Here is a 16,893-nt window from a genome sequence, read left to right on the forward strand (position 1 = left end):
AAAGCCCATTTTGGGCCCATAATAACTTTGAGCTTTCCTTGACCCGTCTGCACCAACCGGTAGGAAGTGGCATTCACAATTTACCCAATGAGTCTGCCAAATTTGGTGCATATTGGTCAAAGAGCTAAAAAGGTATGAGGAGTTAGTGGGCCCCAAAACACTGAACTTTTACAAATAACACAAGTTTTTCCCGAGGTAAATTATCTCTGCAAATAACCCCGAAACTAACGAAAGTCCACTAAAATGTTATTGCACACTGGCCTTTTCATCATTTGGCGGATTGTGTTGGTTTGCTTTACTTTCACCTAATACTTTTAAGAGATTAAAGAAAACAAGGGTGTGTCCACTGATCATGTGCGGATAAAGTGATCCTGATCGCTATAATTTACACGAATTGTGAAGAATGGGAAATTAGAAAAATTTTACCTGCTCTTTTTTAACCTAAGCGCACTTGATACTTCCTCTTCATGCCTAATGCCAGCAAACATTGGGCGGCAAAAGAAAGCAAGCATTGGCAAAGCCCAAAATGTTTCACCTTTGGTTGCCCTTGCCGATCTATTGGCTTCACCAATGGTTTTGGCTAATACTGTTCAGCATTGGCAAAAAAAACAGGCATTAGCAAAACCAATAGGTCTCACCTATGGTGATCTATTTGGTTTGGCAATGGGATGGGAGGTAGAACATTAGGTAAAGAGAAAGTAAAAAAAAAAAAATGAAAGAGCTATGAAGTGGCTAGCAGTCAGTACTGCTGAACGGCGGGCGCAATAAATGTCCATGCAAGCAAGCGCCTCTGTTCAAAAAACAATTGCTGTGCATTTCACAAGCCAGGAAGGTGTCACAAGAAAACAGGAGTTTGACTGACTTTGTATGACATTATCAATAGGCACTAGGAATTACACGTCTACTACTGTTGCATGGCGACGCCATTTCAAGACCGTCAGGATACAGAGATTCAATTATACAAACCCAAATGGTGCAATTGTCGCACCAGTCATCACATGTAAGCTCGCAGAAATGAATCCAACCTGACAAAGCACTTTTTTTTTATTAATGGAATATGCATGAGAGAGCCCACGTTGTTAAGATTTTAAAGGAGTGAAGAAGCAACACGAACAAGAAGAAAGAGGGAAGGAGGGAGGGAACGGGCAATGGAACGATTTAAAGATGCGCTATGATGTGGCCAGGGCTGGCTGCACTATAGCATTAGCAGTTCACTTTTTAGGTCTTGTTGGGGGGCTTGTGGAGGCAAGAAACAACACAAATAATACATTTGAAAAAATAGTACTTCGATCAGTGAAAGAACAGCAATCAAGCAGAAGCAAGCTGTACTTAGTGCTTGCTCCAGCGAAGGAGAGGTCGTGAAATTGGTGCATGCTGCCCAATTACAAGGCAGCAATTTAAAGTGACAAAGCAGCCGATCAATTGTAAGCAATTGGTGGGCTGCAAACTCCCTGTTGTACACAATATGCCTCGTAAGCGAGACCAAAAAAAGCAACATGCCATAAAAGTGCGTGTCATTGTGAGAGGCTGGCTTAGTATATGATGCTCACTTATGTAAGTGTAGCAGCCTGCACTAATCCAGACAACCCTTACAGTGATTTTAGTGGTTTTGGCAACCCTAGAAATGCTTTCTAAGTGGTATCTGTGGAGAGCCGCCTTCAAGCTTTGTCTAGGAGGAGTGTAAAGCAGCTCTGTTCACCAGTATCCAATCTTTAGTACGGGCTAAGTGAAAAAGAACCACACTGTGTAGGTATAAAAATAGATATTTATTACAGTCACGTCCTAACACTATACAATATCTCCAGCCCGGAGATATACTGACAATGCATACAATACTTTAAAATAGAACAGTAAGAAGCACCAATACACAGTGGTCCCAGGGGGACGACCAAACCATCTATAACCACAGTGGAATGCGAACCACAACAGTTGATGAGACTGGACCCAGAAGGTGTAGAGAGCCGGGGACCCAAGAGAGCACCCCAGGTTAGAGTCCAGGAACCCCACGATAGTCGTATGGAAAGAGGACCCCAAAGATACCCTGTGGAAGACAGAAGGTTGAGGAGGCACCCTACCCATGGATACCTTCGGAATCAGGATACCTTCTACCACTTTTGAGCACACAAGAGGACTTCAGGATGTGACCACTGTTGCAGAAGGACGAAAGAGTCTGTTGGAACCCATGGGGAGGGTTCTTGTCGAAAAGCACCTGAAAGCAGAGGGGATAGAGTCTATGCCACTCCCGGTCGTCCAGGAGGCACGGAAGATGAAGACCACTCGAGGTCAATGTAACAAGTCAGTTGATAAAGAGGCTTCAGGTACAGGTACACCAAATTGGTAGCTCCGCCCGAGGCACCGTGATGCTGAAGACAACAGATTCCATCCGGCCAATTAACAGCGTCGGTCCAGGTCAGTTATAGCGAGGACAGACTGAACCTTTCGATGTGTCCGAATCTGTTGACACGAGTCGGTCGTGGTAACCAATGGGGTTACCATGTGATGAAACGATGCAGCAACGAGGTGCACAGGGGTACAGTCGCTGGGCGTTCTACGAGGGATGGTGGCCTCAACTAAACGAGAGGACAACTCAGGCTTCGAGGGAATGCAGAACCACCACCTGTGTTGCTGAGCCTTTGGGAATTCGTTGGAGCCCAGGCTCGGCAGACCGGTCGATTGTGTTGCAGTGCCTGCGGATGCAGGGGAGTGACTGCTTCACTCCAAGGGACATTCCTTTGGATGTCTTTAGATGTCCACAGGCCCAGGACGGAACCTGTATGAAGCATGGACACTGATGGTGCAGCGGCCAGGAGCAGACAGTCTCTTGTCAGTTGCAATCTCGGTCCTAAAGCAAAGGACGATGTGATCAGTTTGGCACGGTCAGCACGACTCGGCCAGGATGTCCAGATGGTCAAAGATAAAGTGGAGTTGAAGCTGAATTGATCGCGGTACATTACATCGCTGTTTTTACAATGCAAGTAGTTACAACGACTTGCACTGGAGGGTGCTCTGCACTAAGGAATAATGTGATTCACTATTCCAACACCTTTCCTACTGAACGTAGGCTGGAGTTGGAATAGTAAATCGTACTATTCCTAAGTCCAGCGCCCTACAGCGCAAGACGTTGTAACAACTTGCATTGTAAAAACAGCGATGTAATGTACCACGATCATTTTGATTGCGTTGTACCATCATACATCCTTCCCACCACTTTCAAAACAAAGCAAAGGCACACCGCCAAGGAGTTCTACCAGCAAAGATAAATCAAGTGTCCATATTCAACAGTTCTTTGTTGTTTCTTTTATTTTTTTCTGTTTGTTATTGTTCCAGAAGAAACAGTCCAAACAACACAACGGACAGCCGACGCATTTCGTCCATATACAGGACTTCTTCAGGGCAGTTAAGTACAAACGCATAAAAATACCAATATAAAAACAGACTTACAAATGTCATGAGAGACTTTTTCTTAAATATACGCAACAAAGACAGACAGACAGACTATTAAGATATTACAAAATTCTCATAAGTACAGAGATACATAAAAGCTTCATGTTTTTACACCTAAGGCAAAGATATCTATATGAAGCAACAAGCAGAGAGACACATTAGCCCAGCCGGGACTGTGTTCATACTTGTAATCCTTAAATATACATGTCTTATAAGTGGCCATATCGCAAAAGAGACAATAGAGACTGATGGCACAAGTAACATGCAAACAGATGAAGTGACCAAGTAGAAAGTACTGAAAGGCCCATGTGAGAAGAACCCACTAAGTGAAAAGAAAGAAGATAATAGAGCCAATGATATAATGATATAGTAAAATGATGAGATAATCAACATAGGAATAGTGAACCTGGATTTCAAAACACAGGCAATCTAAGTGCACACACCTGTGACTTGTGGATTTAAAAGGGAACCAGAAAAAAGGTGCCAAGCGCAAAGGTCCCCCAAAGTACACACTCCATGTGTATTATAGTAACCATCTATACCCGGTCCCCACCATAAGGATAAATTGGGAAAGGCCCATCCAATCCTTTTCAGTGGGGCGTGTGATGTCTTACTGGTCGTCGTTCCCCATCAAGAGCAATCTATAAAATATGAGGCAATGATAAGGTACAATCTGACCAATACGCGAAGTAATATCAAGCGAAACTTAAATCCCTTTGGTTAAAGACTTACATATTAAGGAAACGATGGTCCTGAAGTAACTTAATAAGAAGTAAGAATGAACAGAAAGCCCACGTCCACATGAATGAGCGTTAATCCCTAACAACGATGATCTGCAATATATAAATGGGGCAAGATGTAAGTAATATATAGCAACAGAATAGTACTAATAATGATTATACTAGCTACTGTGACAGAAACTTACATTCCATTATAAGGGAATGTCCTGACTGTAACTCCCAATGCTATTTGATAGAGAAAGGTAATGGATAATTTGTTAGGCGTCTCCTTCTGACAGCCTCCAAGTGACGGTGATAGTTAAGGAACTGTGAAGAAGGTCTGAGGACAGGGGAGTAGAAATAAGAATAAAAGCCGGATTAATCAACAGCCCTATCCAATAAATTAATTACCAACTTGCAACGCGGTTCAGAGGGAACCAAAAGCCCAATTTCAAAATTGAGCAGCATGCTTATAGATAAGAGCATACCTTTATTATGACGGTCCTTATCATATCACGTCTACTTCATTTAGCATCACCTGCTTTTAGTATAAGTTTCTACTGAGGGAATGATCCTATTCTACCTAAAACAAAAGTTCGAAGGTCAAGTAATTGAGAAGTGTAGATAACACCTTTGAAAAATACACAAAAACTTTACGGAGCAGTGATGAGGCTGTCAAAACATTCTAGATCTGACACGGGAAAGGTATCTCCCCAATTGCACAAATTAGTATTAACCAGATATACCAGAGCATTGGTCAGATTGTACCTTATTACCTATATAGGCACCATGCATGTCACTTTTGGCACGGCCGATGCCACGCAGAGCTGAATGATGTCACCTACTGGTTCGCTGGGTACTGCTCAAGAGAAATTTTCGGATCCAGTGTGATGCCTGGTGATAATTCTACGGTAAGGAATATGCGGCTATATAGACTCTCTACTAGATATGGCGTTACCGAAGGTAAACAACGTGTTCATCAAGAGTAAAGGGCTGACCCAAAGACCACTACATCTTTCTATTCAATTATATTAGTGGCAATAGGTCTTCAACAACAGACAACTGCTAATGTTGTCAATAGTCAAGACCTAAAAAGCAGCACCACAACAGGAGAGCCAATGCTGCAGTCTTGTTCTACAGACTTTAGAGAATTTGCTGAAAAAAGGCATTCTCATCCAAACCCCAAAGCCAGAACTTTACAAGGACACCCATCTATTATAACCCACCCCGTCCTTCATGATTTTTCTTAAATCCCAGACCTTGCTTATGAGATGAGCATGGTTACTGATGACATATACATCTTAACACCCAATTGTTAATGGAGAGCAAATGTGACACTAAGGTGCATTACTAAGAGTAAACACTGAGAGGACTTTGAACTCCCACATTTCAATGGAAAGCAGACATTATATGGGGATATGGAGATCTCCCTTTTAAGTTATTCTGCGAGTGTATGTTTTATTGGGAACTTACTTGATGATGTGACACGCGTCATGAAAGTTTGCAAGAAAACTATTTTGTTAGCTTAGTTTAAGTATCTATTCTTTGTTATCTTCTGGTTAAATATGTTTTAATGGAAGGGCTAGAAAAGAGGAACACTGACAGAATCAAGTCTGTGATCAAATCATTTCCACCAAAGAAAAGTACATGGATTATTTTCCATCTCTACAGATCATCCATTGTTTTATCGAATATTGTTTTAGAAACCTAACTTGAGCACCTGTTACCCACACCTCTAAATATAAAAATATTTATCACCTTTTACGCCTCATTTATGGAAAGCAATTCTCAAGGCTGTGTTTTTCAGGAGCCTGAGCTTTGTTACAACCACTCTGAACCATAATTGCCAACTCTAGGACTAAATAACTTATGTAAATTGCTAACTTAGAGACGGCACTATTGTCCATAGCTTGTGAATTCTGAAAAATGACTTGTGGTTTGGGTGAAGTTTTAGTAAATGTTGAAACACGCTTTTAGAAATGGGGGTCTCTAGTTGGCGGAGGTTTGCACTCAGTCCAAGCAGGGACCCTTCCTTCTAGTCAGGATAAGGGAGTTACACATCTAGATGACCCCTACTCACCTCCTTGGTAGCTGGGCATGAGCAGACAGGCTTATCTCAGAGGCAATGTGTTAACTATTTGCACATAACACACACAGTAACACAATGACAACACTACAAATGGACAACAAACCAGTTTAGAAAAATAAAGTATCTTTATCTAAACCAAACAAGACCAACATGACAAAGATCCAGCTTAAACAACTCAAAATACGATTTTTAAAAGGTTTCTAAGCAATTCTGTCTATGGAAATCTATGGATGCGTGATTTTTACACAAAGTACCTCAAATGCATCAAAATCCACAAGGTAAAACAGAAGCAGAGGAAGAAAGTGTCGGATAACATAGCAATGCGTCAGTTCCTGAGTCCTTGAGGAGGAAATGCAACAGTTCTGCTGCATGCAGGAGAAGTGATGCGACAAATATGGACTGTAGAAAGGAAGTGATGCATCGTTTTTGCAGGCGATTCTGGTCTGCACGTGTTGCGTCAGAAAAACTTGCTGCACATATGCGATGCATAAGAAAATTCAGTCGGAACGGCCGCTGCGTGGATTTCTGTAGCTGCTGACCGGTGATGCGTCAATTCGTATAGCCGCACAGCAGGACCGTAGGTGCATGGGCTGTACATCAGGAATTTGTCCTACACAGCAGTACTGCATCAGAAAATTTAGCCACAAGAAAAGCAAAGTGTAAATTTTGTAGATTTCTTCAATTCTACACAGCTTTCTGTAGCAGGAACAACCTCCCGGGGCCTAGACTGGAATAGGTACCCCCAGGCAGGTCAGAACTCCAGGCAGTGGAGTTCAAGAAGGCTGTAGGTGAAGTATTTGTGTTTCCAAGACTTCAGAACAGGAGGCCAGCACATACAAGCCCTTGGAGAAACTTCACAAGCAGGAAAACAGCAACGTCCAGTCCTTTTCATCTCCTTGATAGAAGCAACAACTGCAGGCCAAACCAGCAAAGCAATATACAGAGAAGGGTCAGTACTCCTCCTCACAGCTCTTCAGCTCTTCTCCTTGGCAGAGGTTCCTTTTGATTACAGAAGAATTTCTAAAGTTCTGTAATTTTAGGTCTAATACTTATACACCATTTCCCCTTTGAATTCTTTGTTCAGAAAGTCACTCTTGCTTGTAAAACCATGTCTGTCCTCCCTGTCGAAAATGTCAACTATCGTCACTCAATCTTCACGCAAGAAGGCGGAGCGTTGACAGGCTACTGCGGCAGAAGATACTCCTGAAGGAGCACCAGCTTCACTACAGGAGGTGGAGACAGCACCCATCCTATTCAGGTGTCAGTGACAACTCCTCCCACCACTCCAGCCCAGGATGGCCTACCAGAATATGCAGGGCACACCGCTGCCCCTATTGTGTGAGTGTCTGGAGTGAATGCACACACAGCCTCTGTCATTCGAAAACCAGATGGTGACTCCACAAGCAAGCAGAGAGACAAATGTAAATGTAAATCCGTATTGATAAAGCGCAAACTACTTACCCTTACGGGTCTCAAGGCGCTGGGGGCCATCGTGGAAATTAAGTGAGCTATTGCCCAGAGTAACATGGTGCTGTGCTGAGCTGCTGCCGGAGCCAGGGATCAAACTGTGAAACCAAAGGTATCATCGCTGTGCTTTGCTTTCAACACTTTACTGCTGCCAATACTCAGAGTGTTGTTAACGCTAAGCTAATTTCTACACTAACATAACGCTCAGAGGCTTTTTTGGGCAAGGGCGGTTAATATTGAACATCTACAGGCAGCTTTTCAAACTTCCTCAGAATTCCTCTGGAGCATAAAATCAAATGTAGGGACATATTATCAAAAACTGCGATAAAATTATCGCCTAAAACGGCGATAATGGGCTTGATATTATGCCCTTGTGAATTCCCATAGCAGCCCAGGCTCACACCAGAACCTGGGCTGCTATGGGAATTCACAAGGACATATTATCAAGCCCATTATTGCCGTTTTAGCTGCAGTTTCCTGCAGCTAAACCGGCGATAATTTTATCGCAGTTCTTGATAATATGCCCCGTAGTTTGGCCTCGCAGACCGACAACTGCCCTTGAAAGAGGCATTCCTGAAGAACTGCTTCAAACTAAAGGCAGCCGAAGGAAATACTTTAAAACGGTACCTTTAGCTGGAAACGACCTCCGAATGCAGCGTCAAAAAATGCTTGGCTCACCTATATCATCTCCACTAAAAGTGCTACAGGCGCTGGCTCTGTGGAAATCAAATATTCTGTTTTCTGAATTGAAAAGGTCAATAAAAACACAGCCATCTATCGTTTCAAAAACATAAAATTTAACATTAAAATGAATGCAGCATTTGTCTCGGCCTCTTGCCAACTTTGTTTTTTTTTCCACATTGGTCTGAACCTAAGAGCGCTCAGGGATGCAGACTTTGCAAATTTAAACCGGAATCATTGATTCATATCCTCTGCGCATGCCCGGTTTTATTGATAGAATGCAGGAAATGGCAACATGTTTTTGCTAATTTGTATATTACTGTTATTCTGTAATTTTCTGCCTCAAAGGAGATCAACCCTCAGTTTGTGACCAGATTCATAAAGTATATGTCCCATGCTGAAGTCTTGTAGGTCAGTGGTTCTTAAACTTTTGATAACTATGGACCCCCACTTAATCATTATACTGGAACCCCCCAATTAATCATTATTGGATTCCAGGGTACCCCCAATGAGTCATTACAGGAAGCCAGCGACAGAAATAAGCATTCGTCAAACAAATACACAAATGATGAAATACTTTTTTCAATTCATAAACAAATATACAAAAATAAAAATGTGAATGGGACGATTGGAGCTTTTTAAAATTGAATAGAGGGCACTCATCATCCATAAACTATATCATGTTTGATGCACATACACTGACTGCTCCCATGAATCAGTCTGAGCATACTAACTTACATTTAAGCCTCCAATTTCAAATTCCCTAACATCTCCAGGATGTTTTGTAATGTTCAATTTTACAAATTGCTTCTTTATTAATATACATTTTATTAATCAGCTAATAATATTTAATTTTCTAAGCAGTCATGGACCCATTGAGCAGGCTTTGTGGACCTCCCAGGTGTCCCCAGACCCCAGCTTAAGAACCACTGTTTAAGCATCTCAAATTAGAAGCAGCTGTCTTTCTTTTCTTGGTCAGTAGATTCTTTTCAATTTTAATGAAACATAGTGCAGTTTCTGAACTGGCTAATTTACACTATAATGCACACTCAGCTCTGTTGCACGACCCCCCCTTTTTTTAACTCTTTTCGTAGGACTGCCTGCTCGCATCTATAGGCTCATCCTTATGGTGCTGCTTTTAAATATCCAACTTGCATGATGCTAACTGGTTTCTTCTACAGGAAGTGTATTTTTGTGATCTATTTTTGGTTGAAATAATTGAGGTAAAATTTACTTCACTCAAACAAGACTGATTTGCAGCAAGCACAGCTTTGCACCATGGTACAGTGTGAACTAGAATAGGATTTGAGCTGGAGGCAAACCCTTCCAATACATATTCCCTTGCACAAACAAAGTAGAATGTTTCGGCACATTGGATGAGCGCTGTGCACACATGCAGTACATTGGGTATTTGCAAAAATGAAAACGTTTTCATTAGTTACGGCTGCTTTAAGTAAGCGGTCTAGCTATCTTAGCAGATCTTGCTTTGTGTCCAAACCCCTTGATGCAAAGCATATTTATGCTCAAAGAAGTGCACCCTTACCATGCAAAACACCTTTTGCACAGGATAGTAAATAGCAATTGCCACTTCCTGTTGCTTTGCGTTGCAGTATCGTTGGCGCAAATTCTTGGTGACCGGCTCTGCAAAAGGGCTCCTACCAATATACCCGCTGTCCCTTCACAATGCAGGGATGCAGCAGTAATCTACTAATCTTCTGTTTCCCCTTAGAACAAAGGTAAAGATTTACAAGCTCCTTGCGCCACTTTTGCGTCACTTTTCCCATGTTAAAAGTGGCGCAAAAGTGGAGCAAGGAGCTTCTAAATCTGCCACAAAATGTTTATTTTTATCGGCATTGCTATCTTGCTCCCTTCGGGTCCCCAAATCTCTGTTTAGCACTGAATTTTGAATGCAGCTTTTTCAAAAGGTTTCATGTGTACTTGAAGTTACAGCTTTTACTGTGTTCTAATTTTGGCAATTGGGTACCACATGAGAATAATGTTACATATGTCACTAGCACAAACCTTCCAATGCAAGGGTTCTTGACATGGATGTTTTCAACATAATAGCCATTCATAAATGTTCTAGTCACATATTTCATTACCGATCAAAAAAAAACACCAATAGGCACCCCTCTACCTCACTAACAGAGTAAAAATAAGCAAAATGTAGGGTTTTATGGTAAAACAATTAATGAAGGCAAGAGGTAAATTATTTTTAAACTATAAATGGTACATTTATTCCATAAAGCCGGATAAATTACAAAAATGAGTCAACTATAATATGTTTAAAGTAGGTTTAATGTGTCACAGTATTTTCCGGTTATTTTAACAGAGCATAAACAAATCATGCGGAAAAATACATTTTCAAGATTTTTTTTTAAATCAGAAAGTAAATATCACTTGTATTTTGATTAAAATCATGGTACAGCATTTTCAATGCAAACTCTCTTTGAAGTTCCCCAATACATAATTTTGTATGAATTGAAACAGCACTCTGTATCTCCTGGGTTTACCACATGTTCGAGATCATCTTTTGTTGTTCTGACACTTTATATTTTCATAAACAGTTCTAGTCCATACTGAGTTCCCATTTTCAAGGCACTTAGCTTTGTTAAGCTTCTGGATTTTTTTAAAGACCTTTCTATTTCTTCCTCGCATCTCTTGATTTCACTTTTTTCATTGTGATGGGTCTTTGACTCATGTCTTCCATCTTGTGGACAGGTTCTATTGTATTCTATTCAGCCAGATTGTAAAGCATGAGAAGTCATCCAAAACGGTATCCTGGCGCTGAGATGATTGCTAACCAAGTAAATAGAATATCCTTAGAGGGAGATCTTGCTTAGACAACTTCCGGGAAATTGCAGGAGTGGCACAATGAATTAGTGTTGGCTAAAACCGTAGATTACATGAAACCATGATTGTATAAGACTTGAAAAATATTTTGCCTTTGTTGATTAGTCTTCCAAGCAGCAGGAAAACATTTTAATTCTCTTTTCCCTAAAATGCACATCACATTGTATTCCTTTATTTTTTACTGCTTAACCAGCAGTACTTCCTGTCAAGTACATGAGGAAACAATTAGGGAAGCAGAAATAAAGAACAAACCATTTTTGGATGGGGGCCGTTTGACCTCCAGGTATAAGATAGTGATTTCTTGCACATCCTTAATCATAAGCACCTATATTGAAGGGAGCCAGCCAATGGGCGGGTATGTGCTGCCATCATTACCTTCACCATACACATGCCACTCAATAAGGCTGAGCGCAAGATCTAGAACTGTTTGAGAGTTCTGATCTGGAATTTCATATTTTGCTTCTTCATTTACAAGAAATTTAAGTACAGCACTGTTATGCATTTGTATAGCGTAATGCAGAGCAGTTTTTCCATAAATGTCTTGTAGGTCCAGCTGCATTCTTCCAATGTTATCCTTCAGGAGAACCTAGCGAAAAATAAAAATGAGTTTCCATGCATGCATTAGACACAATAACACATCTATTCATGCTCAACCTTTACATTCTATTAATTCCAAGGTTTCTTGATGACTCCATGTTATCCAATGCTCCAGTCACTGGCTTTCTTTTTACAGATCTTTGTTTTCAGGTTTCTTACTTCAATTAATCAGCTGAAGTGAACCCGGACCATAACTCCCGGAATACATTAAGCAGTTACACAAAAATACAAGACTGGAGCATTGTCTCCTTGGTGACACAAAGTCTTCTGGTAACCTTGATCAATTAGGGCTGCCATTTATATGTTTTCACATCTGTAAAAGTACAGTTTTCTAAAATTGCACTTTCAGTGGAGACTTTACCATTACATACACGTCTGAATTTAAGTGAGATGGTTAGGTGTCTGTGTATATTTATTGCTGAGAGGTAGCAACGCAGTGCTCACCATAGGGAAATTGCTAAATAAGTAATCAACTCATGTAATATAAAAAAGACAGCCATAAAGAAAGGAATTTGAATGCTATATGATAGAATGTTTACATCTGCAATGTTGTTAACAATAATTTGGGAACAGTTGAAGGTTGCCTAGATCATTCGATATTTTAATTTAGGAAGTGTTAGAATTAAAAATCAAGTTACATTTTTAATAAAAACATGTTGGGTGTAATTTATGGTGCATATGATGAATATCGAATGTCTTTTGTTGCTAATTATATCTCAGATATACAAGTATGTCACATTAATATTATTACTGAATTTAAGGGGGTAGCACGAACAAATGGTAAGGCAATAAATGGAAAAGGTGTTGACGATATGGCACAAGAGTGATAAAAGCAGGCTTGTAAGATTAAGCAACCAATATATAGTATCATACACAAATACCCATGCAGTAATCTATGCATAATTGTCATTTAACAAGTCCAAACATCTCCAAACTCATCCACTGCAGCACTCCCTGGAGAAAATACCTTTTTTGTTAGCGGCCATGTAAGCCACTCTACATATCTGGTCCCCAATCAACACAGTTATATTTTATTTCCAGTGTATTATGATTTCTACTTTGCACAGGTACACACACACACTGTACTTCGACCTACAATGAGAAAACACTGAAGCAACAGGACATATCCAAAAATACCTAAACACAGTAATCTCGCCATAAAGAGACTAATACCACATCAATATCTTTCAACATCCTAAAAACCATATAGTCTTGATTAAAACAAAAGTTATAACTAGTTTATAAAATAGACTGCCCAAAAAGTAATTAATTAGCTTGCAGGGTTGAAACTATAACAACCAAAAACATCAAACCAAAAATAATCAATAACAAACAAACTAAATAAAATTAAAAGGATTCAATCTCAGAAACAAAATTATCTGCTCTTGAGGTTTGGGTATCCGTTAATGTAAAAAAACCAGTTCCACACATTCATTTTGGGTTCCTTAATCACTTCAAAAATAATCTTGAATAATTAATCGCAGGGAGATAAAAGTTTGTTTTCTATATTTTTATTGAATTTTCGTTTTTGTTGTCTGGTTTAACCTCTGCGAACGTCTTTTTTAAATTGATCAAATTCCCATTTGTATTGTGAAAAACGTAGCAGTTGGCCAAATAATGTATTTAATGCCCCAAAGAAGAGCTTCCTTGGTGTGGACCTAGTGTTTGAAACCCAGTAACTCTTTTACATCATTACCGTTCAAAAACAAGGATTTAAGTGATAGTTATTTTCCTGTATAAACTCTGAGTATATACGTGAAACACATTCCTTTGATTCAATTTTGAGGCTACAAAGCTTGGAACCCTAATTCTATATACCTGTAACATCACGGTGGCTATTGGTGAAACCAAAATTTCAAGAACATGTTAGGCAATATTGAATACTAATGTTTACAAAAGAACTAGTGATGGACAAGAGTGAAATCAAGCTCAGCAGACCTACTACAAGCTCTAACAAGTGACACTGAGAAAGCTTCAAAGCTGGCTCAAGAAATCATCTGGTCTATAGCTTCACAAATACAGATTTTTCTCAGAGTTGTGGAACCATATATTGTTTAAGCTCAATTCTGTTAACTACTTTTTATGCAAACTGGAGTAGGATAGTTTTGTTCCTGCCAGTCCTATTCAGAGGAATCCCAAAGATGGGATGTCATCATGCTGCTAGGCATATTCTTGATCTGTATGCAACAAGCCAAACTTCTCAAGGAAAAATAACTACCTGGTGATGAAGTGAAGTTAGAGAATCAGACACATTCATTTTAAATAGTGAACAAATACTATTACAGTCTACAAAGTATGTGCGTAGCACTTTCAATGTATTGTATCTAGCGCATAGAGAAGAACAGAAATTATTTTACAAAAGTTCAAAGTGAAGTGACAGACAAACCATGATATGGCTTATTAAATTTCTACAGGCCTAAAGATGATTAAAGGTCTTGTCTTCTAATATTTCCTTGTACTGTACCCATTTAAGTGTAGAATTCGAGCTAGGTACACAAAATAGAAAAGCTGTTTCTAACTTTGAGACAGAAATGAACGGATATTGCAAACATTTCTCTTGCCTAAAATACATAATTTGTGTCTGCCGATACCTAGATTAGGCTGATGCCAATGGGAATTCTTTCCAAAAGGAGCGGGCCATTGGCATGAAGAAACAATGTCTACCCTTAATTGTAGAAGGTAACCATTTACCTTCATAAGGATCATCACTGTATCTGAAATGAATAGGGCCAGAACACAACTCTGTTAAGAACCTTTACCACTGGAATATTAATGGACTTTGCCACTGGAATATTAATTGACTTTGCACTAATCCTTTCACCTTGGATTTTTACTGAGGTGTTATAACTCAAGGCAAGTAGAATAAGGGAAACAACCTTTACAACGCAACTTTTACAACGCACTACCATTACAACGAAACTTTTACAACGCAACATCCATTACAACGCATGCCACTACAACGCAACCATTACAACGCATGACATTTAAACGCATACCACTACAATGCATGGCATTACAACGCAGTCATGACAACGCATACCGTTACAACGCATAGCATTACAACACATAGTACCCTTACACTATCCAACACTCACCCTACTATTGCACCTCCTGGAGTTAGAATAGTAATTTTACCCCTACACTATCCAACACTTACCCTAATGTTGCACTCCTTGGAGTTAGAATAGTAATTTCTACCCCTACACTATCCAACACTTACCCTACTATTGCACCCCCTGGAGTTAGAATAGTAATTTTTACCCCTACACTATCCAACACTTACCCTACTGTTGCACCCCCTGGACTTAGAATAGTAATTGTTACCCCTACACTATCCAACACTTACCCTACTGTTGCACCCCCATGGAGTTAGAATAGTAATTTTTACCCCTACACTATCCAATACTTTCCTTACATGCAATGTAATGTTATGCGTTGTAATGGTATGCGTTGTAAAGGTAGTATGCAATGTAATGGAATGCGTTGTAAAGGTAGTTTTTAAAAATTCGTTGTAATGGCATGGTTGTAATGGAATGCGTTGTAATGGATGTTGCATTGTAAAAAATGCGTTGTAAAGGTATGTGTTGTAAAAGTATGCGTTGTACATCTTACATCCGTAGAATAATGATGGCACTATGCCACATTCTGATTCAGGTATAGCGGCATTAAAGTTTACTATTTTGCCTGATTTGAAACCAGGTTAGAGGTCTATCCTAATACTATGTTCCCTTTCTGTAAGCAGAGTATGGTTCATGAAGGGTTTTGCAGAAATCATCTGAATTTGAACTGTATGAATTCATTCTCCCAAGGATGAAGAGGCTATTCTATAATAGAACTTTGAAAGGATTATATAGCCTTATTTCCCGCCTTAGCAGGATATACTAGCCGTTAAAGACCTGTTCAGTGTTAAAGGCCCTTTCCCAAGTTGAGGGCCTATCAGTGGCAGCTCCTCTGTTAAGGTGTAGGAGCGTCACCCCACTGCTTTCAGCAGTGGAAATAAAGGAAAAATACAATGACAATAACTTGTTATTATCATTTTATTTGTTCCTGCTGTGCCAGCTTGGCAGGGCGGGGCTGCTTTGCTCTTAGAGCAGGGGGAGCAGTGGTGGGCACCCTGTAAATTTTGCATGAATGTTTGGCCGGCGTCTAGGGCTGGCCAAACCGTCATGCGCACTTTGCATGTTCTCATGCCCAGGCTCCTATTCCTTGGCTGAGCGCCAAACCACGGCATTGCAGCATTGTGATTGGTTTAGGGGAGTCTGGGTGCTTCATGTTCTGCCGGAGCGGAGGGACGATGACGAGGGTCAATGAAGAGAGTTGAGGTAGGTTTCAACAAGGAGAGATGTGGCAAAGAGGTAAGTTTTCTTTTTTTTCCTTGATCCTCTTTGCCAATCTGCCCTCACCGTCGATCCATGCCAGCCGCCACCGGGGCCTATAGCAATGGAGTGGGACTTTAATGGTAGGTATGTTGTGCTATGACAGGCTCGTCATGAGCACACGAGCACCGTGCCTCATGACGAGCTCATCTCGTCATGAGCATAGAAGGTGTTATAGCCTGCTGCTGGTCCATTGTTTTCAATGCAGCTGTCGACAATAGTACTAGCAGGTTTGTTATCAGGTGCAATCATCGAGTGATAATGGTGGAAGTAATGCATGTGTTCTGATTATTCTAAGTAAAATGAATTCTTTATTCATTCACGTTTCAAACGATTTAATCTCGCCCCCAGGGAATAGGTACCTAAGCATTCTGATACCCCATCAGCAGCATAGATTTCAGTTTCCTACTGGTGAAAAGAAAGGATTTATAAAAGTGTCACAAAAGGGGATGGGAGGGATGTAATCATCAGACTCTTTGACACTTTATCCCAAGCCACCAAAGTGGGCCAAATGATATCAGGCACATAACCCACGTGTGTTCTAGGTTGCTTAGGGTGCCCGCTATGTCCCATGGTGCACTGCTCAAGATTGCCGCTTCCATATGTACCAATTGTTTCTGTTGAGTTGCTCTCCTCTGAACACCATGCTTTTATATTCTCTGATCTT

At 40.4% G+C, this 16,893-nt stretch overlaps 1 protein-coding gene across 4 annotated transcripts in view; it reads right to left on the reverse strand.

Annotated features, from left to right (window-relative positions):
- Positions 1-10,717: 10,717 nt before the first annotated feature.
- The window catches only part of LOC147664064 (uncharacterized), a 392,091-nt gene continuing 385,915 nt past the window's right edge, over positions 10,718-16,893 (reverse strand). For 3 of the 4 annotated variants that reach the window (XM_086950007.1, XM_086950006.1, XM_086950005.1), the window contains one exon: positions 10,718-11,839. In XM_086950007.1, coding sequence (XP_086806133.1) covers positions 11,579-11,839 — 261 coding nt within the window. In that variant the 3' untranslated portion in view covers positions 10,718-11,578. The remainder of the gene's footprint in view (positions 11,840-16,893) is intronic. The other variant, XM_086950008.1, reaches the window with a different exon arrangement.

The sequence above is a fragment of the Lissotriton vulgaris genome, unplaced genomic scaffold (genome assembly GCF_964263255.1).
Source record: "Lissotriton vulgaris unplaced genomic scaffold, aLisVul1.2 SCAFFOLD_829, whole genome shotgun sequence".
In the NCBI taxonomy this organism is placed as follows: domain Eukaryota; kingdom Metazoa; phylum Chordata; class Amphibia; order Caudata; family Salamandridae; genus Lissotriton; species Lissotriton vulgaris.